We start from the raw sequence: 27,476 nt of genomic DNA, 5'->3' as shown, positions 1-27,476 counted from the left end.
CTTGCATGTGGCCTGACTTTTGAAGAGACCATCAGATTTTTTGAGAGAATGCTTTAAGTATTTTTAATTCATCAAAAGTTCTGTAAACTTGAAGCAATAGAACTTAAATTTTGAGCACAAAGACAGGGCATAAACTGATCTCTAGCGGGGATTAGGAAGATGATTTTCCTTTTGACAGGTTATCCTAGAACTGTCTTCTGACATGTTTCTTAAACCTTCCTCAAACAACAGTTACAGGCAAGTCTTCAAAATGTGATACTAAACTGGATGGATCTCTGGTGTGATCCGGCATGATCACTCCTATAGTCATGTGCAGAGTTTTTAACCGTCTGTTGGAAATTTATAAACTTCATTGAATTATTTCAAGTCATGGTTAGTCTCTCTAAGCCTTCAAGTTAAAGTTGTTTCCACAAGGGTTGGTTCTGCAGCCACCTAAACTGACTCAGTTACTCAACTTGTAGTGCCAAACACCTTAATGTTGCATACTTTTGCAACTTCCATTAGGAATTTTCTGATTTATGAATTGACCATTCTTAAATGTTTGGCAGTGCATTAAAACTATCATTGGTTATTTCCTGAACACAATCATTCAGTGCTGTTTAAATTAAAAACAATTTACTGTTATAAAGCGGGTTGATTTAGATTAGTGTTCTCTTCTCCCTCTTCCCCCCCCCCCCCATATGAAAGATGGCATTACTAACTCTTCCTCTGTCAGAGGGAGAAGACTTCTAGTAGAAAGATGTGAACCTCTGATTTATCTTTCTATAACAGTTATGGCTGACTGTCCCCACACAATTGGGGTCGAATTTGGTACAAGAATAATTGAAGTTAGTGGCCAAAAAATTAAACTGCAGATCTGGGACACAGCAGGACAAGAGCGATTTAGGGCTGTAACACGAAGCTACTACAGAGGAGCAGCAGGAGCGCTCATGGTCTATGATATTACTAGGTAAGATATTGTCTGAGTTTTGTCAACTGTAGTTATAGCTAAAATAGAACATGTGGTATGACTACCAATTTATTTCCAAGCCTATTTGGGACACTGCTGTACAATGTCACTACATAGTATATGACTACTTTCTCTGGGTCTCAGTCCTCTTGGTTTTCTAAACTAGTCAGGTATCTGGATAGTGGATTTTCACCCTTCTTATGCAGCCTCTCCTTTATTTCCCTCCCTTCTACAAATGGCTGTTTAAAAAGTAAAGCACTGGTAGTTTACTTTCAAATTGACTTTGGTTAATAAATGTGAGACTTCAGAATCTGAGTTCTGCATAAACAAGCTTCTCCTTGGAAACGTCTGTTATTGACTCTCCCCCTTCAGGCATTGTGGTGTTACTGCATTCTGCCAACTTATTTAAACTATCTTACCTGAAAGGTGGTTCTGTGTCTCTTAATATTTCAGGGTATGGAAGTTAGTTTTTTTTTTATTTTTATTTTTCATGATGGGGATATGGGAATATTCCCAGACTCAAGTTGTCTACCCTGGAGATAGTATGTAGTAGAATTCTGGGATACGGCATTCTGTTACACAGATCTATTAAAAAGCTGCTGGCCCAGGGGTGGGCAAACTTTTTGGGCCGAGGGCCACATCTGGGTGGGGAAATTGTATGCGGGGCAGGGGGTTGGGGTGCAGGAGGGGCTGCAGTGTGCAGGAACAGGCTCAGGGCAAGGGATTGGGGCAGAGGAGGGATGTGGAATATATGAGGGGGCTTAGGGAAGGGGGTTGGGGTCCAGGAGGGGTGCAGGGTGCAGCTGGGGGCTCAGGGCCGGGGGTTGGGGTGCACTGGGATGCAGGGTGCAGCATGTGGCTCAGGGCAGGGGGTGTTGGGGTGCAGGGTACAGGACGGGTTTGGGCTCCTGCCCGGTGCCGCTTACTTAAAGCGGCTTCGGGGTGGCAGCGGTGCGCCCTGGGGACAGGGCAGACTCCCTGCGTGCCTGCTCTGGCCCCACGCCGCGCCGCTCCGGGAAGCAGCCGGCACCATGACTGCACTGCCTTTGCCATGCCTCCAGGTTCCCGGGCCAATGGGAGCTGCAGGGGGGCGGTCCCTGGAGGCAAGGGCTATGCATGGAGCCCTCTGCCATACCCCCAGCCCCCCCAACATGGTGCCGGTTGCTTCTGAGAGTGGCGCAGGCCCTGCGGCACCACAGGGGGTAATTCCGCAGGCCGGATCCAAAGCCCCGAGGGCTGGATCCGGGCCACGGGCCGTAGTTTGCCCACCCCTGTCCTGACCTGTTCTTGAACTCTCCCATTTATCGGTAGTCTTTCAAACAGAGGTGGCCTAGCTTTCCCTAAATGGGAAGGAATACAATAAATAGTGAGTAGCTAGCTGCTTGTACACACTCAAACTCTGTGTAGTCATTTTTTTTATAGCAAAGACTTGGTATTTTGAAGATGTAGTAATTTCCCTGTCACTGAAACAGTTTCAGAGTAAAACTAAATATCTTCAGGGTCTTAACTAATAGTCATAAATTACATTCCCAACTGCAGCTACCTTTCTTTTTGCTGTATAATCTGTAATTGACTTGCATGTAGGTATACCAACGATATACATTTTATCAGCACGTTATATTCAGTATAAGGAAAAACTACTGAATATTCATGGTCAGGTTGCAGATGAATGAATGTCTTGTACTCTACATGCTTCTCTAAGTGGTGGTGGTTTAGAATCACCTATTTAATACCTTGTTACACATCCCTTATCTGTGTGTATTTAGAGAACTGAATTTTTTTTTGTTATCCATTAAGAAATGAATGGTGGGTTAAAAATTTAGAACAATGAATAAAATGATGCAATGCATGGAGAAGCTGTGTTTTGAAACTTAAGTTGCATTGCCATGTAGAAATGATTAGAGGGTACTCAGCACGTGTCTGATATAGCTCCGTTTAGAGGCTGGGAATGCAAGGTGTTTCTTTTAGAAAATGGTTAATAGGCTGTTCGCAGGGTAAGAAGAACTTTGTGAGTTCTTTCCAAAATAAGGAGCAAAGCATACAAAAATCTTCTTCTTCCCTGCAGGGATGCAGGCATACACCAATTAGGCTCCCTCAGAGGAGGTCATTGTCATTTCATGGCTTTGATTCCACGGGCAATCCAAATTCCTCACAGACCAGGGCATACCAACTCAAAGCAGCACCAGACCCTGCCAGAAAAGATGCAAAACTTGCAGACATATCTCTGCTGTTACAATGATCACCCACCCCCACTTTTCAAGATCCATAGATCCTATGCCTGCCCATTACAACATGTGGTGTACTACATTTAGTGCGCTAAATGCCCCAATAATTATGTGGGTGAAAATAGACAATCACTATGCTCTTGAATTAACTCTCACAGGAAAAGAATACAAAAACACCATATCCCCTGTGGATGAACACTTTGTTCACAAAGCAGTCACTCTGACCTATCAGTCTTCATCCTCAAAGGAGGCCTGCACAACACTTTCAAAAGATGAGCCTGGGAGCTTAAATTCATAACTGTTCAGTCCATGATTTTTAGTGTCTCAGACACTGAATTTATGGCTTACTACAACAATCTGTAACCCATTTAGCGCTCTCCCCCCCTTGTCCTATGCAGAGGTGTTAACAAGCCGCTTCACCTTGAACAGCCGCTTAGAATATAAGAAAAGGAGTACTTGTGGCACCTTAGAGACTAACCAATTTATTTGAGCATAAGCTTTCGTGAGCTACAGCTCACTTCATCGGATGCATACTGTGGAAACTGCAGAAGACATTATATACACAGAGACCATGAAACAATACCTCCTCCCACCCCACTCTCCTGCTGGTAATAGCTTATCTAAAGTGACCACTCTCCCTACAATGTGCATGATAATCAAGGTGGGCCATTTCCAGCATAAATCCAAGTTTAACCAGAACGGGGGGGGGGGGTAGGGGAAATAGGCTACCTTGCATAATGACTTAGCCACTCCCAGTCTCTATTTAAGCTTAAATTAATAGTATCCAATTTGCAAATGAATTCCAATTCAGCAGTTTCTTGCTGGAGTCTGGATTTGAAGTTTTTTGTTGTAGGATAGCAACCTTCATGTCTGTAATTGCGTGACCAGAGAGATTGAAGTGTTCTCCGACTGGTTTATGAATGTTACAGTTCTTGACATCTGATTTGTGTCCATTTATTCTTTTACGTAGAGACTGTCCAGTTTGACCAATGTACATGGCAGAGGGGCATTGCTGGCACATGATGGCATATATCACATTGGTGGATGTGCAGGTGAACGAGCCTCTGATAGTGTGGCTGATGTTATTAGGCCCTGTGATGGTGTCCCCTGAATAGATATGTGGGCACAGTTGGCAACGGGCTTTGTTGCAAGAATAGGTTCCTGGGTTAGTGGTTCTGTTGTGTGGTATGTGGTTGTTGGTGAGTATTTGCTTCAGGTTGGGGGGCTGTCTGTAGGCAAAGACTGGCCTGTCTCCCAAGATTTGTGAGAGTGTTGGGTCATCCTTCAGGATAGGTTGTAGATCCTTAATAATGCGTTGGAGGGGTTTTAGTTGGGGGCTGAAGGTGACGGCTAGTGGCGTTCTGTTATTTTCTTTGTTGGGCCATGTCCTGTAGTAGGTGACTTCTGGGAACTCTTCTGGCTCTATCAATCTGTTTCTTCACTTCCGCAGGTGGGTATTGTATCAATGCCTGATAGAGATCTTGTAGGTTTGTCTCTGTCTGAGGGGTTGGAGCAAATGCGGTTGTATTGCAGAACTTGGCTGTAGACGATGGATCGTGTGGTGTGGTCAGGGTGAAAGCTGGAGGCATGTAAGTAGGAATAGCGGTCAGTAGGTTTCCGGTATAGGGTGGTGTTTGTGACCATTGTTTATTAGCACTGTAGTGCCAGGAAATGGATCTCTTGTGTGGACTGGACCAGGCTGAGGTTGATGGTGGGATGGAAATTGTTGAAATCATGGTGGAATTCCTCAAGGGCTTCTTTTTCATGGGTCTAGATGATGTCATCAATATAGCGCAAGTAGAGTAGGGGCGTTGGGGACGAGAGCTGAGGAAGCGTTGTTCTAAATCAGCCATAAAAATGTTGGCATGCTGTGGGGCCATGCGGGTACCCATAGCAGTGCCGCTTGATCTGAAGGTATACATTGTCCCCAAATGTAAAATAGTTATGGGTGAGGACAAAGTCACAAAGTTCAGCCACCAGGTTAGCCGTGACATTATCGGGGATAGTGTTCTTGTCGGCTTGTAGTCCATCTTTGTGTGGAATGTTGGTGTAGAGGGCTTCTACATCCATAGTGGCCAGGATGGTGTTATCAGGAAGATCACCGATGGATTGTAGTTTCCTCAGGAAGTCAGTGGTGTCTCGAAGGTAGCTGGGAGTGCTGGTAGCGTAGGGCCTGAGGAGGGAGTCTACATAGCCAGACAATCCTGCTGTCAGGGTGCCAATGCCTGAGATGATGGGGCGCCCAGGATTTCCAGGTTTATGGATCTTGGGTAGTAGATAGAATATCCCAGGTCGGGGTTCCAGGGGTGTGTCTGTGTGGATTTGATCTTGTGCTTTTTCAGGAAGTTTCTTGAGCAAATGTTGTAGTTGCTTCCACAGTATGCATCCGATGAAGTGAGCTGTAGCTCACGGAAGCTTATGCTCAAATAAATTGGTTAGTCTCTAAGGTGCCACAAGTACTCCTTTTTCTTTTTGTGAATACAGACTAACACGGCTGTTACTCTGAAACCCGCTTAGAATATGTTTCAGAGTAGCAGCCATGTTAGTCTGTATCCGCAAAAAGAAAAGGAAGACTTGTGGCACCTTTAGAGACTAACAAATGTATTTGAGCATAAGCTTTCGTGAGCTACAGCTCACTGCATCGGATGCATTCGGTGGAGAATACAGTGGGGAGACTTATATACACAGAGACCATGAAACAATGGGTGTTACCATACACACTCTAAAGAGAGGTTTCAGAGTAACAGCCGTGTTAGTCTGTATTCGCAAAAAGAAAAGGAGTACTTGTGGCACCTTAGAGACTAACCGATTTATTAGAGCATAAGCTTTCGTGAGCTACAGCTCACTTCATCAGATGCATATCGTGGAGTGATCGCTTAAGGTGAGCTATTATCAGCAGGAGGGAGGGGGAGGGAGACACTTTTTGTAGTGATAATCAAGGTGGGCCATTTCCAGCAGTTGACCAGAATGTCTGAAGAACAGTGGGGGGTGGGGTATAAACATGGGGAAATAGAATATGTGCTAATTACTTATGCTAAACAATCTGTTGCACCTTGGGTTTAGTGGTGCTCCTGGGAGTACCTTTCCCAGACCTGAAGAAGAGCTCTCTGTGGCCTTAAAGTTTAAGCTTCTCTCTCACCAACAGAAGTTGGTCCAATTAAAGAGATTCCCTCACCCATCTTGTCAGTCCAAATTCCCTTCATTTGAGCAAGCTCAGCTATTGATCTGCTGAAGAATATACAGTCCGATAAGAGTAAATATTTTAATTGTTTTTAAAGGAATAGTTAATACAGAACGATCAATGAGACTTAATGGTTTAGAGAAAAAAAGCAACCTGAAGGTATTGCCTGTCTTCTAAGCAAAGAACAAACTTAATGGGCATTGCCCAAGATAAATCCTCATACATTTGGGGCACAGTTGAAGGCACATCCTTGTCCTTAAGTGTGTGGTTTCATGTCCAGTTTTTCTGCCGCCTTATACTTTCTCTCCATCTCATGCATCCTAATTCACTGAAAATAAGTCTTACTTAAAGAACGCAATCTTATGCAGTGTTACCTAAGCAGTATTCTACAGTGCAGTATTCTTTGAGTATTAGATAGGAAATCCTTTAATGAGTTTAATACAGCACTGTGTCTTAACATGTTGCCCTCATGGAAAGCAGTAATACTGCATCTGATGTAGCTGGCCTATGCTCCAGAGTTCGTGCTGCTTCATGGGTTAGCTGAGTTGCTTAAGTTCTGTTCTGAATTCAGAACAGAACTTATCACTTCATCTCTGGGACAAACCTATCTTAAACACTAAAATTCTGAAAAGTGTACTATTGGGAGTAACTACATACTATAGTTAAATCCTCCTCACTTGGCTCTTCACAGAAGAAGCACATATAACCATTTAAGCAGCTGGTTGACAGATGCAAGGAACCTCACCAATCCAAATACTGTAAGTTGGACTGCTTTTTATGTTTTTTAAAAACTTATTATCCCAAAGCAAGAAATACATTTGTTTCAACCTTGGATTTCCTTGATACATGGTGGTAATCTTTTAAATAAACTTACAGTGTGCTGTCCTTGATATATGGCTGCTATGAGTTTATTCCAGGTTTTCTACTCCTAGCTTTAGATCTTAATATTGAACATACATTTGACTTTGTTCTGCCCCTCTTCTCACCACAACTTGTTGCTTTTAAACTGAAAGTTTAACTTGTCCTTTACTTAGTAATAACTTATTTTGTTCTTCTCAATTTGATTGTGGGTTTAAATCTTATCCAAAGGAACTACCCAGTATCTTTCTTCCAGGGTTCTCTTTTCCCCTCTTGGAGGCCAAAAGACTTTCCAGCTCCTGTAGTGTGGTTCTAATCTTATGTCTCTCTAATTAAAATGCTTTGTAAGGGTTGGCCTACACTACAGGGAGGGGAATCGATCTAAGTTACGCAACTTCAGCTGCGTGAATAACGTAGCTGAAGTAGACGTACTTAGATCTACTTAACGTGGTGTCTTCACTACGGTGTGTCGACAGGAGAGCATCTTGCGCTTCTCATTGAGGTGGACTACTGGAGTCGATGCTAGAGCGATCAATGGTTGATTTATCATGTTCATACTAGACATGATAAATCAACCCCCGCTGGATCGATCGCTGCCCGTCGATCCAGCTGGTAGTGTAGACAAGACCTAAGACTTCATATTTGTTTGACTCTGAAAGTCAAGCTGTATTCTTTCAGTTAGAGCATTTCTGATTGCAGAACTATCCCTTTCCTACTCTTGTGTTGCCTCTGCAATATTTGTGGGTTTTTTTTAATGTGCATTCAAATCAGCAGATGACTCTGAATACACACGAGGTAGTTATGAGATAGGACTGCTTCAACATAGTCATGTTTTAGAATAAAACTGTATTTTTCACAAGCCCTCAGGCCATGGGAATCCTATAGTGGAGAAGGGTTGAATGTGGCATCTGGAGTTCCTATCATTCCTGTCTTTATGGTGGAGATGTCGCTAGAGAAACAAGATACTATCACTAGTCTGCCCTACTTGCTAGAGTAAGGGACTGTGCGTGGGTGACCTGTCCCTTAAACTTTTTGGGCAGTGTCTTCAGTTTTACTGAGTCTTGCCTATCAAACGTAGGGTGACCAGATGTCCTGATTTTTATAGGGACAGTCCCAGTTTTTTTGGGTCTTTTTCTTGTATATAGGCTCTATTAACCCCCTCTCCCCCAACCCCCGTCCCGATTTTTCACATTTCCTGTCTAGTCACCCTGATCAAATAAATGGGTCTGCCTGTTTTTTGGGGGAGGGAATGCTCCTAGTTTAGGGACAGACAGCGGTAGCAATGCTGTATGAAAGCTTGCCGAGGTCCTGGACATCTGCAGACCCTCTGATCTGGGACAGTTTGTATCAACTTCCTCTTCCTGGGCAGAGGAGGGGAGGAGGTGCACTTCCTACTGCTTAGCTGGCTATCTTAGGGCTTGTCTACGCTGGCACTTTACAGTGCTGCAGCTTTCTCGCTCAGGGGTGTGAAACACCCCCCGAGTGCTGCACGTGTCAGGGCTGCAAAGTGCCAGTGTAGACTGAGCACTAGCACCAGAGCTATTCCCCTCGTGGCGGCAGGTTGTTTTAGAGCGCTGGGAGAGACCCTGTGAGTGCCAAAGCACCTCTCCTATTTCTCCCGGGCAGGGGTGCGTGAGAGAGCTGCCATTATTCTAATGTCGCGCCTTGTGGAGGAACCCTTTGCTTAATAGTAACTTGTTTTGGAGTTGGGATTAAAAGGCAATTGAACTGTTTTCCAGGCTAATATTTTTCTGTTCTGAACCAGGTGATAATCCTCATAGGGAATAAAGCGGATCTGGAAGCACAGAGAGACGTTACATATGAAGAAGCCAAACAATTTGCAGAAGAAAATGGTGTGTTTTGTTTTTCTTTTGTGGTGTTACGTTTCAATGAGGTTAGAGGTTTTAAAGTGAACCTTCTGCATTCGTAACTGGAAGCTGTTTAAAGCACACTTTTCAAAGTAACTTAGTTGTATATAGAACTTCTACTTTGCCTCAAATAGTCTAACTTGGTTTAGCTTAGTACTAGGAATGAAGTTTGCGTATTGATGTTGTACTTAAAAAAAGAACCTTAAATACTTTCAAAAGTATTATTTAGTATGAAACTTCAGTGGGCCCTCACGTGTTTATCTCAGGATTCAAACTTCAGTGACGACAATATGGTTCTCTTGAGGTATTTCATGTACCCTAACAATTTCAATTTTGTTTCTAAATAGGGTTGTTGTTCCTTGAAGCAAGTGCAAAAACGTAAGTGATAGGCCTACTATCTGATACTAAAATGTTTAGGTTCCCTGGACTTCATCTCTTTGAGCAAAAAAACCACACTTCCCAGAGAGACATTCTTAAGTTTAGTATACATTTTCATAGAGGGACTTAATCTGTGGTTTTGTGGGTGAAAGTGAACTTGATTTTCTCAGGTTAGATTGCAGTAAAAATATCATCAGGAGATGGGGGAATAGAGCATGCCTAGCTTCATCTTAACCTTAACTTGCAATAACCATCTTGTTACTCTGCTTTTGGGCCATCTTCCAAGCAAACAGTTGCTGAATTGTGATGGGCTGGCATTTAAAAAAACAAAACAATGTCCAACTGGAAACTGAAACTACTAAACTAATTTCACTTAAGACCTCACGCAACCTTCCTCCATCAGAGTTGCACTGATAAAATGGCGCACTTTATTGTGTGTGCTTTAGGCTGCAAGCTGACTTTAACTGATTAAATTACACTGGTCTAATTGTGCAGCTTCCTCATTTTAATGACCCTGCAGTTCTGTAGTGGTCGGAGTTCAGACTTGAAGTGTGAAACTTCTCCTGTATGGAGTGTGCAGTGCACTTGCATCTGTACAAGGCTATGCAGCTGCATGACGTGCTATTGCTGGATTGGGGTGATGCGATGCCAGAAGCTGCTGTAGGGAGTTTCCTTTTGACCTCCCCAAAAGAAGAGGGTGACAAATTCTTCCCCTTAACCACCGAGGACAGGACAAGAAGCAATGGCCTTAAATTGCAGCCAGGGAGATTTAGGTTAAATATTAGGAAAAACTGCCTGTCAGGGTAGTTAAGCTCTGGAACAAATTACCTAGAGAGGTTGTGGAATCTCCCTTATTGAAGGCTTTTAAGAAAAGGTCGTCAAACACCTGTCAGAGATGGTCTAGAAGAGAACACTTAACCTTGCCTCAGTGCAGGGGACTGAACTAGATAACTTAGCCAGGTCCAGTTCTACATATCTGGGATTTCTATAATTTATTTTTATAGGAATTGAGAGATCCAGTTGACCTATATATTTGTGTTCTCACAGTGCGGTAAGCCTATATGGCTTGGCAAGTCTAGCAACACTCTTAATAGAAACCAGGCCTACCATAGCACCTTGCAGAACTAACAAGGATAGGTTTGTTTTTTTTAAATTCAGGGGCTTCACTAATAGCATGTCACTGTACAGATTATAAGGGCTTCATGCTCTACTGTGCTCACGCTGGCAAAACTTCTCTAGCAGTTGCTAATGGAGCTGGTTGGAAAACTTAAAAAAAAAATTCATTGCAACTTGCTGATTTGTCAGAACCGTAACGTTTTGTGGGTCTTGTCTGTTTTGACAGAATTCAGCTGGGAATCTGCCTGCTGGGGAGAACAGCTTCAGGCTCGCAGCTTGGCAACCTGGGCTACCAGAGTGCCCTGCTCCAGTGTAGGCCATCAGGCACGCTGCTCCAGTGCCAGGTCTGCTGGTAGAACTGGGCAGAGAACAATAATTCTCTTTTTTGCTGAGAATTTTAAAACTTTTTTCTTTCAAATTAGAATGAAACCAAATTCTGAAATCTCAAAACCCTCCAAACCAGAACTACAGTTCTTTGCTCACGTGTAGCTGCTAGCAGTGAGACCTTGGAGAGGATATCACAGCTGATCAGTGCTATGCGACAGGTGCTATGGTAGATGATGCAAACTCAAAAAGCAAGTAAACCCTGACTTAGAAAGATTTACAGAAACTAATAGATCAGTTGATTGTGCCTTTTATTATAACTGTCAAAATCATTATATGAAAATGCTCGGGGGGGCAGGGGTGAAAAAGCCCATCTCTGTTGTGCAGCCTATTTTAAAACTGATGTATTTTTGAAGTCCAACAGTACTAATGGCTAATCTACTTCAAGGGTGAACTGACAGATTTGATTCTTTCCCCCTAAAGCTGGAGATAGCATCTGAAAACTGTCCCCATTGCCTGGTAATCTGTAAAAGACTTCATTAGACAGTTTACTTTTTCAGAATCTTCTGAGGGGATAGCTGCTTTAGGTTGGGAACATTGGACTGTACCCAGCTTTTTCTGTCATCTTAGCTGTTCTTACAGAACATAAAATCAATGCATAATTGTTACTATTAGAAAATCTCAGCTAGTGACTGAAAGAGGTGGATGGTAGGCCAAGCACATTCATGACTTCTCCTTCAATCTAGAATGTAATGTAGTGCACAACTCGAATTAATTTTGCTTCTTTTTAAGAGGAGAGAATGTTGAAGATGCATTCCTGGAGGCTGCCAAGAAAATCTATCAGAATATCCAAGATGGAAGCCTGGATCTGAATGCTGCAGAGTCAGGTGTACAACACAAACCTTCAGCTCCGCAGGGGGGTCGACTAACCAGTGAACCCCAGCCTCAGAGAGAAGGCTGTGGTTGCTAGTGACCTCTATTCCATGGCTCCATTTTTGACCTTTCACCTCTGTTGGAAGCAGTACTTTTGACTGCTTCACTGTCTTCTGTACATCTTACTGGGTTTAATTAAACTCCGAGACAACAGTTTAACACAATACTAAACTGCTAAACAACTTTAGATGTAATCAGGTTATCAAAGGCAAGTAGAGTAATAACCTCTCCTGCATGGTAAATCTAGAAGTTTTTTTCCAGTTGTCTGTGTGATAGTGTCACCAATACATGATTTAAATTGAGCACTGATGCTGGACTCATGATTTTACACTTTTGCAGGGCCTTTTCTTGTACGGTTTAATTTTATGGTTCTTCAGCCTTCCTTCCCCATCTGTAACTGTTCTAAATCTGTCCATAGTAACTGATGTTTATTTGCTGTGAAATGACTTGATGGTAGAAAAGGGGCTCTATAACAATGTGCTTTTGTTGGAGGAATTCCCTGTGGCGGGTGTGTGTTGGTGGGCTAGCTTGTTGCAGGAGTATACAACTTACTTCTGTCTTAGCCTAGCACAGGGAAAACAGTCCACTCTTTCTTCTTGTGCTCAGTAGCTTTACATCATTTTTTGCCATTTTATCCTTTACATTTGTTAACAGAGCGTAAATATGTATAAAATTTGAAGGAACTGAGCTAACAGTTAAATACATTCTGTGTATATGATTTTAATGAAGAAAATAAATTGATTACTGGCATTAGAACAGTATATAAGAAAATATCAGTTTGTACAGTATGATCTATATGTGACCACACTTTTCCCCATTTAGTCAAAGATAGATGTAACTGCAGTTCACTAACATAAGCTTAACTCCTTGGTGTCAACAGTGGGCGTTGTGCTTGGGAACTCTACTCCCGATGCAACAATATTAACACTAGTGGAATATCTGTCTTTGTTCCATCTTTGCACTGTGGTATATCTAGGCCTCTTTATTAACCCTGTTTGTGTGCAATCAACAGTGTGCTAACCTGCTTCTCTCTTTCTGTAAGCATTTTGCATTGGGCTTAATTTCCTGCCTTGCATTGTATAGAATGGTTCTATTACACATTTTATGCTTTTATACCTTTTTGGGAGTGGTCAGATTCTGAACTGGACAGTCAGAACTCTCTAGGGATTTTTAACTACTTTTGCATTTTTATTTACACTACAGTGAAACTTTTTTTTAAACAATTAGGGTCCCCTCTTACTAAAAGCATTTAGAACACTGCCTTCATAAAATTACACATGTTGAAAATGGGAGAGTTCAAATCGTATCCGGGCATATGCAGACTTTGTTAAAGTACATGTGGTATTTTCTATTTGGTTAGACCAGTGTATTTAAATCTCTATACACAGTACCATGCTTCACATGAAATCGAATTTTCATTTCTGAAACTTCAAATTTGATTTAGAGGTGGCGGGGGAAAGAATAAGTGGCTAAGAAAGAGAGAACATGCTTTTGTTATACCTACCATTCATTCATTGACACCAGTCAAACTGCAGTATTTAAAATACAAAGTAGTCTTAAAATCCCTCTCTACAGACACTAAGAGAAACTATCCAATGTTCAGACTTATAAGCAAAGAGTGGTACCGGAGTATTGTACAGTCAATGTTAAATAAAAGCCAAAACTGAAATGTGCAGACAATAGGATTTGGGTAACTTGTGCACTGTCCCTTGTTTTTTGTCTGGTTGGTCTTTTTTAAACCTAAGATTATTAAAGTAGATTGGTATAATGTTAAAAATTTATGGCTGATGCATTTTGCTAAAACAAAGTTGCACCGCATAGGGGTTGCCCAGGGACCATGACCTGCTGATGAAACAAAATTTGGGTGAAGTAAACAGCATTCTAATGACTACAGCTAGTTGAGGTGCAATGCCCTTATTCTCAAAGTAACTTACAGTAGGTCTCATTGTTTCTGTGACAGAAAGGACTTGTTTGGACTGCTGTACTCTTCATTTGGTGTAACAATGCTATTAATCTAAATATTTGTAAATAAAGTACCTGTATCTAGATAAATTATAGTGGGTTGCCTTATTTGAGACTTTCATGAGTTTGGTTTAGTCATCCCATGGACTTTTAGAATCTAAAATACTCTGCCTATCTGTCTTGCTGCTTCTGACAGGACTTGGTTTATGTAAGTAATGCTTCACTCCATTTCTTGCTTCGCACTCTTATCTCGGTAGCCAGACAAACTGATTACACATGGATCTCCTCTCAGAGAACTTGATTTGTTCAGAATTACCAAAACTTGAATTTCTCAGTACCTATAACTTTGCTAGCAAAGAAGGGCCCTCTGCCTTTAGCTGTTGTGCAATGGTGGGGTATGCCACAGGTTATTGCTGGGCACCAGCTAATTTTCAACTGCTTGGAAGTGCAAGAACTTCTTGAAGCCTTAAACCACTTGCTTGATGGTTCCCTTTAAGTTAAACATGAAGGCAAACAATCTTCCAACCTCTAACTAGATCCAAATACTGGAAGTAGAGAACACTCACCTCTGTAATAAGTTATTGGAGTGACAAAATGTGCTTGAAGGTGAAATGAATCTGGGCAGTAACACTTAACAGCTGCTGATTGTACAGCTGTCTGTGTAAAAAAAAAAAAAAAAAAAAAAAAAAAAAGTCCTAACTCTAGTGCATTGAGTGGGATTTATGTCAACTACATATACTGTCCAGCTGCACTATAAAGCTTGAAAGTAGGTCTCGAACACCTAGTGGATTTAGTCCTGTTGGTGACTTGCTCTGTAAACTAGTTCTAGGTTATGCTCCTAAAACAGTTCCTATAAAAGCGATTGTGTTGGTGGAAAGCTTTCTATATAATGCACGTTTTTTTTTATTAGTTGTTGCTGCTTCCACTTCCCTTGGTGCTTAGTTAGAACAAGGTATGTCTTATCCATGTGTGCACTCCTCCAGTTGTTACTGGAATCTCCCACAACTCTTAAAGCTCTGGTAAGAGTTCTAAAGTGTCCCTCTGCCTTCAAAAACATCATTGTATGGCCAAACAAGCAGAATTTTGCTGTTATGTATGTACATCTAATCAAATACTTTGTTTTGGAAAGTGATGTAACCTGGGTGAAGATTCTTTAACTACTTAGTGTTAAGGTTGCAGAAAGGGCCTTTGGGTTAATGACCATTCGTTAGCTAGTCAACTGGAAATGGAAGGGTTGACCCCCAAGCCTTTAATTTCACAAAAGCAGTATTAGTCTTCTAAGCAGAGTTCAAATGCAACATGGCTTTCATGAAATGCTTTCAACAGATAAATATTTTGTCTTAATTTTTATGCTTCAAGCCACATTCAGTCTAAAACACTGTGTGTGTGTGTGTGTGTGTGTATATATATATATATGTGCTAGAAATGTTCATCTACCTCGCTTACACAACCTGTACATAAATACATTTGCCAGCACTTGCCTTGCTAAGTGGGACACCTACTGTCTGAGGACTTAAGATTCATAGTGTGGATTTAAAATTGTACAATGACCTGAAAGGAGACTTGGCTGAATTACTTAAGTGGCACTTCCACTTATCACAAGTTTAACAGCCTGGACCATGCAAGTAGGTGAAGATTAACTAGTACACAATGTCTCTAGAATCTTGCTTGGGGAAAGTTAGGTGTACACCTCTATATTCATTTAATATGAGGAAGAGATTCCTAGAAAACTTTGTATATATTGAGTTTATAATCTAAGACAGCTGTAGGGTAGGCCCCTTGCTATTGTACTAGACTTTGTCAGGGTTTCCTCTCCATCTGAATACAGAAATGAGCATTACAAACTCAGGAAACTGAGTTAAGATCAAGATACTTTAATGTTTGGATCCTCTCATTAAATATGTATTTATTATTTCGTATCTCTATAGAGTAGACTTGAGGTTGCCTGGGTGCCTAATTATTTCCATAACATGTTTGGTTTTATTACATCTGAATTTCCTGCCCCTGTAATGCTGGTTTACATAATTAATCTAGGAATCTCCTTGTCATAGAAAAAACTTAAAGGATACTATGTCACTTCTAATCATTGCCTGAGCAATGCAAAGCAGCTGCTGTGTAGTGGTGAATATGACCATTGTGTATGAGTAAATATAAGTTACAAATTAAGCTTCCAGCATCTGAAAGTGCAATCTTCCAGCTGACATAAATATCTCAAAGCTATGAGGTATGAGAACAGGGTTGTGCAGGTATCATGAAGGGATAACAGCGAAGACCTTTCCAGAGAGGTCAAAGATTTGGGTGGGGGGCCTGAAAGAAGGGCTGTTAGAGATCACTCCCAATGTTTCTGTTTTAAAGACTCTCCTAGCAGTGCTATCTCAGTGCACTTCTCAAGACTTCTCTCTTCCCATTAAACTTAACATCTGTCTGGTCTCTCTTCCTACTATTTACAACCAACAGAGCTTGAACATGCAAATTCCCTGTAAAGGAAGGGTTGCGACTGCCTGAGTTACTTAAACTATTGACCCAATCCTATTTAGACTAAACAAGATGCAATTCAATGGCAATTTAATTTCTTCAAATGTAGCCTATATGCAAGATTAAGTTAAACTGTTTGGCATCAAATCATTCAGGACTGACCACAAGTGATGTGTGGTGGTGTGTGTTCTTTTGTTTTTTAAAGAACTCCATGTTAAATCCTAGCTCATCTAATTAGTGAGTACAGAATTGAGAATGCACATTATCAAGTGCTTTTGTTGGCGAGAGAACCCTGAAAGCCAGTTTTAAGTAGAAAACCCAACCGTTAGAGAGAGGTGGTCTCCATACCACCTCTGAATTCACTCGAGGCCTCTCTGACCTGCAGCTACCTGTTGAACACTTGTTGCATGCTTACTGAACTGCATAAATAAAGGTTTGGATTTCAGTCAATTTGGGTGATGTGAATTGGTCAGACAGATTCTGGCACACTTTCTAGATGGGAACAGTGGCAGACATTTTTGAATGTAACTAGAAGTCATGGACTCCATGACTTTTTTGCAGCAGCCGGCGTGGCTGGCTCATGGGCTGCCCAAGCCAGGCAGTCACTGGGCCAGCAGCAGTTTTGGGGTGCCTTCAGCTCCTAGACTGAGGGCCCAGGGTGCTCTGTGCAGTTTCCCTGCCTGCAGGCACTACCCATTGGCTGTGGGCCCTCCCCCTAGGAGCTGCAGGGACATGCCAGCTGCTTCCAGGAAGCTGCATAGGAAGCTTGCCAACTCCATCAACCCACCCTCCCCCCGCTAGGGGTCCTACTGCACACCGCATCTCTCCTGTCCTCCCCCAGCACCAGCAGAGGTCCCAGGCTCTCCCCCAGCCTAGCAGGGGGTCCTGGGCCATGTGCTGCTACCTGCCCCCCCCCACTAGTGGGGGGCCCAGGCCACCCCACTAGCACAGCCTATTTAATGGCCAGTACCCATATTCTGTTTAGATCAGTGTGTACTGCACGGTAGCCTGGGAATTTTAAATAGACCAGAGAGCTGCACAACCAGAGAGATTTTTGTGCTTTTCTTTCTGTATCAAATCTGAGGTGAAAGGAGTTTGGGGCCTGTAGCTCTAGACACTGCCTTAATAGCAACCTCTCACCCTGCTGGTATTTAAGTGTGACAAACATGGCGTTGAGAACTCTTAGTACAGCTCTGATTATGATCTCTATGAAAAGTTAAATACCAAATTCATGGAAAATGGTAATTTTCATGTAATGGTGCACATAACATCTTAGAATCAGTACAAACTTTATTTTGTGTAAGAAATATTCCATTCAAAGTAATGTGCATCAAGGCAGAGGAATAATGGCATTTGTTTGACAGCAGATGAAGGAACTATTACCAGATGTGTGTCAATACCACAGAAGTTCAAATTTGTGGTGGTGTTTCTTTAAATTAAATTTGTTAAAGATTTGAGATAATTGTTGCAACCTTTGTGCCCCAGAATAAAAGTTCCTCTTATATTAACACCAGGCTTTAACATAAATATTGCCATTATCTCTTGCTTAAGTAACTTAAGTTACAGTGCCATACAAAACTTTACAGTACTGTCAGAGGCTTACAGCCAGTATTTACATGGAAAAAATATTCAGGAATGGTAGACCACACTGCCTTGACAGGTGCCTGTATGGTGTGTCTGGTTATCCAGACTTCCAAGCTAATGAGGTAGCACTCTTCAGGTTGTATATTTGGACCAGGCTAGAAAGAGTCATTTCTAGCCATACAGCTGTTAGCGTTGTTAAATGTCAGCATTCTTCTACTACAAAAAAAAAAAATTTGGAGAAAGTTAGTGATTCTGTTAGAACACCAGCAAGCTATTTTGTTCTGGATGCAAGATGATGCTCTCTAAGAGTGAAGAGAGCCAGGGCAGCCATAGGATCACATCCTGCCAGTTTTTTTTTAAAATGCCCTTGTGTAGTGTTGTTCTTGATGTACATATTTCCAGTTTCACTCTATAGAAAAACTGGCTACCTCTTGGCAGATGAAAACTGGCCAGCATGAATTTGCTCCAGTGGAGATATACAAAGAACTCCTTTACAGCAGTCTATTAGAGACTACTGCATGAAGTGATAGCTCCTACCTGAGTAAGAATGGTTGGCTCAAATCAAAGTACCTCATTAAAATAGCACCATTAATGTTCTGAAGGATCTGCATTCAATATAAGCCAGAATTTGACAGCGTAGAACCTACCACTGAAGTTGTCTTGAAAAACATAGCACACAGGTTTACAGCTAGACCTTAGCCCCTGCCAGATTGAACTGTTGGCAAGCTTAAAGATAAAATGCCCCTGTGCAAAGTACAACCCCCTCTGCTTCCTATAAAAATGTACAACCTGTTAAACTGGAGGGTTAAGGGGTACTCCCACACAGAAGGCAAGAGTATTTTCACCAAACATATGACCCAAAACAATTTTAAATTGGAGATGAATTTAAAACAATGGTGGAGATTTCCTTGGGGAGTCTGTTTTAGGTCCATAAAGCACCTATTATGTGGAACCAAGAAGAGGTAGCATGTCTCGGTATAGTAGAAAGCTCTATTAGCTACCTACTATGTTTCTGAGAAGATGCAGTATGTGCTGTGCCCTACTACACACAAGTCTTCAAGGAGAAGTTCTGCTTAACCTTGTCTGTAGGGATCTATGTGATTTAATGTAACAGCTGGCTCAAATCTCTTACCTCCATGGTTTAGTGGGATTATTTCTTGTGTATGATATTGGTGGAATCGTTGAGAGCGAGATGAAAAGCCTGCTGGCCTCCTGTCAGAGCAACCTAGAAAGAAGAGTAAAATGGTTTGAAAAACGAAGCGTGAAAGCTAATGCACATAATGAGCAATTCAAATTAATCTCCGAAATACTCATTTACTCTGGGATTTAAACTTCAAGGTTATGGTAACCTTCCACCTCCAAAAGGTTGGTTTGTTTTAAATGAAATGTCACTTACTTGTGGAAAAACACTTACACAAAAGAGTCCCATACATACAAATCTGTTTGCTATCGCAGAATTTAGCATGAAGTTTATAAATACATAAAGTTTAAGCTGCCACCCCCCACATCCTCCTTATACTAGTACACTGATTCAGTCAATAGTCAGAAAATAGATCCACATCTCTTGACAGGCAAATTCTTTCCCACAGACTATTCATCTTATGTTGCTATTCTCATTTGTCAGTTTAGAGGGCCATCTTTGCATTAAGGCTAAGAACCAGGAAGTGAGTATATAAAAGGTAGGTAGCCCCTATTTACAGAAGAAATAGATGTAACTTTCGTGATGGGGTACTCTGATGTTGTAGACTTTAGGTACAAGAGAGAAATGGGGGAGATGTAGTTTTTACTACTGATTCAGACAGGACTTAATTTGACCTTGAGTAGATAATGTAAACTGTCTCTTTGCTTCCTCATCTGTAAAAAGGTAAATATCCAGGCTTCCAATTTTACAGGGGGTACAGTTGGTTAAGTCACTGTTTGCCATGTAGCTTTGTATTGCAATAGTACAAACTTCCTGAACTCTGTAAAACTGGTATACACAGTTTAAGCTAATAGTGTCTCTTTATCTAGTAACTTTTTAAAAAAAGTTAAAGCTATTTCAGTTACTATTGCCAACTTGTGGATTTAGAGTCACTTTCCTGTTTTCTACTATACAGGGAAAAACTGATAATGCACAAACTGCACAAATGGGAAAAAACCAGACCCCTTCCTCTCTAGTGTTTTGGCTACAATTATCTTAAGAGTTTACTTGTAACCAATTTAGGTAGGAAATGTTCAGGCAGAAACTTTTAAGATGGTATTCCTTTAAGAGCTCCCCAGTTCCTGTTCTACACAAATTGCTTTTAATATTAAGTCCAAGAAACAGTAAAGTGATTTAAAACTAATTCAGTTTCAGGACCAGCCATTTCAGAGTTGGGATAAATCAAAAGGAGTTAAAGAGTACCTGGAGACTACCATTTTTGTATGCATGTGTTTGTATGCAAAACACTGTCATATTTGTATTAAACTGTCCAGGACAATTCTACAGCAGCATAAGATTATGAAAACAAAGTACATTAGTGCATGTTTGGCTACAGCAGGGTGGCCATCAGAGTTAATAGACCACAATGATTTGGAAATGTGGTACTGCAAAATGCTCTGAAGTGTTACCTGGTTCTGCGTAACATTAAGATCATCATGAAGGGAGGACGTTAGCCTGGATGAGCTCTGAGACAGAAGGAGTGAATCTACAGTGGTGCTGCTAACCAGTTCATCTAGTGCGTCGACTTGCCTCTTCAAGCTGTGCAGGGTGCCCTCCGTTTGCCGTTTCCCTCTAATCAATACTTCCACTTGCTGGGACATGCATTGTCGAAGTTGAGCCTTAATAAAACAGAACTAAATTATTTCCTTATATCCAATTTCTGCTTCAGTTCCAGGTGTTTAATTGAAAGTGAAGGTCAGACTATTTTAAAAAAAACAAATTAACACAATATGATGGAAGCTGTTTTGCCTATCAGTTCTAATAATCTGCCTGTTCTGACCATTCAGAAAAGCAATATTTGTATGGTATCTTCTAACATCATAAAACATTACTTAAAGAGCAGCAGATGTGCGCTAACCAAAGTCTGGTTCCATTTGTGATTGTGGCTAGACTTGTATTAGAGGCTATCACATTGTTAACTTACACAATGCACTGCATTACCAAAGAATTATGACAACATTCACACACAAAAGCCTTTCTGGAAAAGTAGTGTTACGGGAAGCATGTTTAAACAACATGAACTTTGAGCAATAAATTATTAATTTACATTGAAAATATACAGTGCCTTCCTCTCCTTCCTTTTCATCCCAATGGAAAGAGCTACGATGTTGCAAGACATATTGTATGTTTATTTAAAAGGTATAAAATTATGGTTCAAGAACCACAGGAAAAAAGAATTCTTCAACGGCGCCCTGCTACGCAAAATAAATAAATAAATGCGTTATATAGTGTGTGAGATACAACCTTGAGCCGATCTTCATGGTGACGCAGCTTTTCTCTGAGTGCTTCTCCACGCCACTGTTCATCCTTTAGGAAAGAGAATCATATTCAATGGCCAAAATCCAAGGTTTTAAATCGGTTTAAAAAAAAAATAAAAAAAAATCTTTACCCTGCCATATAAACCACAAAAACTTAAATATGTACTGGGACCAATCTTCCATTCCTTTCACATGCACATCTTCCATTAAAATCAGTGGAGTTTGGGGAAGGGTGTGTGTGTAAAAGGAATGAAGGATTGAGTTGATTATTAGTAACCAAAAAGATCTACCAGAAAAATGTAGTTTAGCTCAGCTAAGCAATCCAGTTTTAATAAGAGAGAGGTTACTAGGAGTATCCAGTTATGCATGGGAGATTGAGAATGGTGAAATGAAGTACACAGAATACACAATCAAGTGGCCAATTTAAACAAATAGGGCCAAATTTAATCCTGGTGTAGACAGATGCAGTGTTTTGATTGTATATATAAAGTGTTTTTTTAAGTAATTTTACCATTAAGTGGACTTTGGACAAATCCCTCTTCTCTTCAAATGACAGCGGTCTTTCCTCATTAGTTGAAAATGGAAAGTTCTCTTTTAAGTTTTCTAGTTCACACTCCAGACATTCGTTTGCTTCAAAAACAGCTTCCAGATCATCCAACAGCTCTGGAGGAGATTGGCTTACGTCTTTAAGGCCAGTTCTAATTTCATCTTTCACCTCCAATTTTAGCATCTTCACTGCATCTTTTATCTCCTTTTGTCTCTTTTCCAAATCTTCCTGAGTTTTAATCTAAATAGCAGTAAAAAGACAGATTTATGCTTTAAAGAGGGGTGACAACTCAATGTTGCCATCAAATTATTGTTAAAAGTTAAAGCATCAACCTATGGTCTTTGCATTTACAACCACACTTACTTCTAAAACAAACATTCTAATTGAACAGTTATGCATGGTTGTAGACTGCTCTCATTACTGCTGTTAAAAATGAACAGTAGTAGCTTTCTAAACATTTCAGAATTTGGCCCGCAAGACCAAGCTAAGAAGTTTTATCCTGATGTATGTATGAGGCATCTGTAATTCAAACAGAAATTCTGTCATAGCTGTAAACTAATTTTGAAGGTCCCTTGAGGTCAGACTGGCAATATTAAAACACGAACATTCCATTTCCTATCTTCTCTCAGTCCTCCTGGATTGCTGTATAGGTACTGATAGCATTCCTCTCTCAGGCACTCTCAAGTCAAAATTAGTGGACTAGGATAGTTAAACCACTACAGCAATTTTATTGGCTGAACATTACAGTTTAATCTAAACTAAGAGGGAGACTGCATTTTTGTGGGATTACTGCACACTTCAAATCTGTGAAGTACAAAAAAGACAGTATATCTATGACCTGAAAACTGCAATCATTCTTTAGAAACTGACAAAAAGTTCTATAGAGATTGTGAAAATTATATCTAAAAATAAAAAGTCACATGCATGTATTTAATGGGAATTACTAAAATATGTGAGGTGACTGACAGTTAATGAGGCTTCAGTTTTTCCAGAGTTGTAAAGTAATTTCATGGTTATACTCAAAATATACTCTAAAACCTAGCCATGCATCAGTAATTGAAGCTGGGCATCAAGAGCACACTCCATTTCAGGTATGCTATAAGCATTTCACTGAATAGTTTACTTTCAACAGATGGCTCTATTTAATCTTTAATGTGTTAGAGTTTTTAACCAAACCAGTCAAAAAGTGTGCTTGATAATGTTACTAGTGCTTGCATGACTGAAAGACAGAGATACTAGGATTTACACTGATGTGTACGTAATAAATAAAAGCAGGTTCACAAATTACATCAATTTAATTTCCAAAAACACTGATTATTCTTGAGGGCAATTAGTGCCTAATCCTGTAGTCCATGATTTGCATAAGTAAGGACTGCAGTATTAGGCCCTCAATAGATTGTGTTGTTTGGAAGTTTTAAATGCATTTATTTATGCTAATAACAGAAGTGAACACAGGCAGATTAAAAATGAAAATGAATTTGTTTAGAAAATACATAAATTTCCAGGCAAAAACTTCCCATTGAAAAAATGGAATTATGGTTAGGTACTAGACCATACCTGTGACTTGAGATCCAAGTAATCCTGTTGGATCTCGCCCAGCTCCTTAATCAGGCGTTTTGCTCGTTCATGATTATCGTGTGCCACTCGTTCTACTGATGCCATTTCTTTCTGCAAAAAACTGTTTTCATTCTCTTTTTCCTAAGATATAAATGTGAAAATTGCTGAAACTTTACTTGTTTCCCCTATGGACAAACTCATTTCAGAAAAAACAAACATACATACATACATACATACATGTAAATATAAAACCATTTCTCTGACTTAAAATAGTATTGTTGTGAACAGTCAGTACACTAACTAGGATCAAGTAAGAGAGTGTTTGCAAGGCATCATAGGAACAGCAGAGTGTGGGTGGGTGACTTGTGAGCTGATTGCCTGAATTGTATCCTGTAGGCTCAAAAGGACATACAGGATTTTTCTCTCTAAAGAAAAATGCAAAGTAATTAAAATTGATTTTTTTACAGCAACATAATGAAAACATACATTAAGTGCTCTCTCAAGCTGGGTCCTTTGCGTTTTGATTGCTTCCTTCAGACTTGTGATTTGCTTTTCTGCTTTCTTCCTCTCTAACAGGATCTGATCTTGGAGGTGGTTTAACTCAGCCTTTGAGAGTTCCAGTTCTTTCTGGAGGGATAAAAACTCTTGGTTTTTTTCTTGTAACTGTGTTTCTTTTTCTGAGAGCTGATGTCCTGGAATTAAATTTAAAAAACACTTTAATCAGCAGAAAGTCAATGTATCCACTCACATTGGGTGTATGGCACTCATTGCAAAATCATTGTGTGTGTGTGTGGGGGGGGGGGGGAACATGCAACAAAAGCTCTAGAAGCCCTTAAAGTTTCTATACACAAAACCCATAGTTTCTTCAGTTTTCAGGGACCCACAACTTCTCCATACTGCTGTGCTAACTGGTTCTTTTATGGTAGAGAAACGGAGCAAGACTGAAACGGATGATACTAACTTCTGTTTTATCTTAAAAAAATAAAACAACAACAAACCCTCATATTACACACTTGCCAATAAAAAACTGCAAGAGGGCACTGAAATGAAATTCCATTGGTCTTTATGGTTGAAATCGTATTCAGATGGTGATAACTGGAGAATAATCTAAGTCCCTTTACGAGATCATGAAATTCCTTTTTCAATCCTATTTAGTTTTACAGTTCTTCACACTTGTCTTGCTGGTTAACAGAGTAGAGCAGGAATTGCTTTTTCCTTCTGTTATAGTCATGCTGTCAAGATCAAATCCTATGAAAATTACTACCATGCAATTTTTCTCATTTTCATGAACACTGGTCTTCTAAACAAACAGTAAAACAACTGGGTCTAGCGAAATCAATCTGGGAACTCTCCATCCCCAAGTAGGGAAGCTCAATCAATATTTATTAAGAATCTGCTTCAGTGGCCTGCTCCAAACCCTAGCAAAGTCAATAGAAAGACTCCCATTGACTTCAACAGGGTTTGGATCAGCCCTCATATATCATAGTTTTATGAACATAAGTAGTATCTTACTGGTTTTTCTCACTGTTTCTTCCAGTGCTGTATACCAGGTCTCCTCCTTTTCCAGTTTCTCAACCCTTTCTTCTGCCAATCTTACTTTAGCAATTGCCTGCTCAAATTTTCTTTGTTGGTCTGTCAGCTCCTGTTCCAAGAGTTGTTTCTGATCTTTCAATTTAGCTGTATACTCTTCTAATTTTTTTTCTTCACATTCAGTGTCTGCCTTGAGGTGCTGAAGAATCTACAAAGAGAGGATGTCAAGTGTTAACTTTTGTTGAGACAGTTGGGTAGTATCAGCTCAATAATAGTAAATACCATCACCACAGATTATATTAGAAAAATAATACAGGGGGGCAAAGTCAGAACTGATGTCAATTCAATTCCATTGTCTTCACACTAGCAATCAACCTGAGAAACACAGAAAATTATTTTCTTTATGAATATGAGCTAGTGTCTTAGCTTTTCTTTTTCTTGTTCCTAACATTTAAAGGATATTTAGACAAACACATTTCTCCATCCTTTAATCCTGCTTTTAATTATGGTGCAAAAGTAACTTCTAATTATTAAGAAAATGGGTAATCCCCTTTTTTCTATTTTTTTTTATTTTAAAATTTCCCAAGAAATGGTTTGTTTTAGATTTCTCTTTATATAAAATCTTTAACAAGAGTTCAGTTTCTCCCCAAACTGTACTACTGTTCATTAGGCTAGATATTACAAAGCTGGATGTTTGTACATGATACTAATGTTCAGAGTTCTCTTCTACAGATGTTGAATCTCTCAGATGCATCCAGCCACTCCCATTATCAATGTGTGACATAGCACTGCAATAAGCTGTTGACTCATCAGACCAACACTAATAGCATTCTCCCAGATACAAAACTGCTGTCCATGAAACACAACTGTTATAAGTATGATGGTTTATTTCAGTAAGATTGTGGCTCCTACACATGGAAAAAAATAACCACTATGAGAAATTGGTTTTAGTTATCTACTATTATTGTAACACACAGAGGCCCAGATCTTCAAATGCAGCTGATGAGCACACACAACACTGTGGTGTGGGAGAGGCGTGTAAAATATGGCATTGAATAGAACTGATGTCAAAAGAAAAATTCACAATTAAAAAAACCTGATTTTTCAACATGTATCAAATTCCAAGTAGCTTTATAGCCCATCAAAACATGAAAGGGAATCATAGACTTTAAGGTCAGAAGGGACCATTATGATCGTCTAGTCTGACCTCCTGCACAACACAGGCAACGGAATCTCACCCACCAACTCCTGTAACAAACCTCTCATCTATGTCTGAGCTACTGAAGTCCTCAAATCGTGGTTTAAAGACTTCAAGGTGCAGAGAATCTTCCAGCAAGTGACCCATGCCCTAGGCTGCAGAGGAAGGCGAAAACCCCCCAGGGCCTCTGCCAATCTGCCCTGGGGGAAAATTCCTTCCTGACCCCAAATATGGCAATCAGCTAAACCCTGAGCATGTGGGCAAGACTCACCAGCCAGACACCCAGGAAATAATTCTCTGTAGTAACTCAGATCCCAGCCCACCTAACATCCCATCACAGGTCATTGGGCATATCTACCACTAATAGTCGAAGATCAATTAATTGCCAAAATTAGGCTATCCCATCATATCATCTTCTCCATAAACTATAGCTCAGTGGTTTGAGCACTGGCCTGCTAAACCCAGGGTTGTGAGTTCAATCCTTGAAGGGGCCATTTAGGGATCTGGGGCAAAAATTGGGGATTGGTCCTGCTTTGAGCAGGGGGTTGGACTAGATGATCTCCTGAGGTCCCTTCCAACCCTGATAGTCTATGATTCTATGAAGCCAGATAGGTCTTTTGCCCCCACTGCTTCCCTTGGAAGGCTGTTCCAGAACTTCACTCCTCTGATGGTTAGAAACCTTTGTCTAATTTCAAGTCTAAACTTCCTGATGGCCAGTTTATATCCTTTTGTTCTTGTATCCACATTGGTACAGAGTTCAAATAATTCTTCTCTCACCGTGGTATTTATCCCTCTGATATATTTATAAATAGCAATCATATCTCCTCTCAGCCTTCTTTTGGTTAGGCTAAACAAGCCAAGCTCTTTGAGTCTCCTTTCATAAGACAGGTTTTCCATTCCTCGGGTCATCATAGTAGCCCTTTTCTGTATCTGTTCCAGTTTGAATTCATCCTTCTTAAACATGGAAGACCAGAACTGCACCCAATATTCCAGATGAGGTCTCACCAGTGCCTTGTATAACGGTACTAATACCTCCTTATCTCTACTGGAAATACCTCGCCTGATGGATCCCAAGACCACATTAGCTTTTTTTTTTTTTCCTTCAATTTCATTAACATTTGTCCTGGTTTATTTTTAAAATTTTTAAATTGATGTTGAAACTCAAAATTCTGATCATGTCTCAATTTATCCCACCTTTATGCTCCCACGATCCTAAATCGACAATATGCTTGCTCAATTCTCTGGTGAAGGTCAGAACAGCTTAAGAGCTGCTTTATGCTAGCTCTCAACAGCTGAGGATAAAAGGGTGCAGAGAAACTTCATCAATGATCCATTTTCTCTTGAGATACCATC

The 27,476-nt window shown here is 40.4% G+C and overlaps 2 protein-coding genes across 17 annotated transcripts in view; one reads left to right on the top strand and one right to left on the bottom strand.

Annotated features, from left to right (window-relative positions):
• Positions 1-13,884, top strand: part of RAB14 (RAB14, member RAS oncogene family) — a 34,435-nt gene extending 20,551 nt beyond the window's left edge. For 5 of the 6 annotated variants that reach the window (XM_073314974.1, XM_073314973.1, XM_073314972.1 and 2 more), the window contains 5 exons: positions 772-949; positions 7,047-7,113; positions 8,979-9,066; positions 9,429-9,459; positions 11,692-13,884. In XM_073314974.1, coding sequence (XP_073171075.1) covers positions 772-949; positions 7,047-7,113; positions 8,979-9,066; positions 9,429-9,459; positions 11,692-11,869 — 542 coding nt within the window. In that variant the 3' untranslated portion in view covers positions 11,870-13,884. The remainder of the gene's footprint in view (positions 1-771; positions 950-7,046; positions 7,114-8,978; positions 9,067-9,428; positions 9,460-11,691) is intronic. The other variant, XM_073314977.1, reaches the window with a different exon arrangement.
• Positions 13,885-17,323: 3,439 nt separating this feature from the next.
• CNTRL (centriolin) overlaps positions 17,324-27,476 on the bottom strand; it is a 58,529-nt gene continuing 48,376 nt past the window's right edge. For 9 of the 11 annotated variants that reach the window (XM_073314949.1, XM_073314955.1, XM_073314952.1 and 6 more), the window contains 6 exons: positions 24,908-25,133; positions 23,882-24,087; positions 23,396-23,536; positions 21,803-22,078; positions 21,278-21,340; positions 20,269-20,652 (listed from right to left, as the gene is read on the bottom strand). In XM_073314949.1, the coding sequence (XP_073171050.1) occupies positions 20,284-20,652; positions 21,278-21,340; positions 21,803-22,078; positions 23,396-23,536; positions 23,882-24,087; positions 24,908-25,133 (1,281 nt within the window). In that variant the 3' untranslated portion in view covers positions 20,269-20,283. Of the gene's footprint in view, positions 18,070-18,985; positions 19,079-20,268; positions 20,653-21,277; positions 21,341-21,802; positions 22,079-23,395; positions 23,537-23,881; positions 24,088-24,907; positions 25,134-27,476 lie in introns of those variants that run through there. The other 2 variants (XM_073314954.1, XM_073314961.1) reach the window with 1 other exon arrangement.

This window comes from Lepidochelys kempii, chromosome 16, assembly GCF_965140265.1.
Source record: "Lepidochelys kempii isolate rLepKem1 chromosome 16, rLepKem1.hap2, whole genome shotgun sequence".
NCBI lineage: Eukaryota > Metazoa > Chordata > Testudines > Cheloniidae > Lepidochelys > Lepidochelys kempii.
Note: the sequence above shows the minus strand (reverse complement) of the source record. Positions and strands in the feature narration are given on the sequence as shown.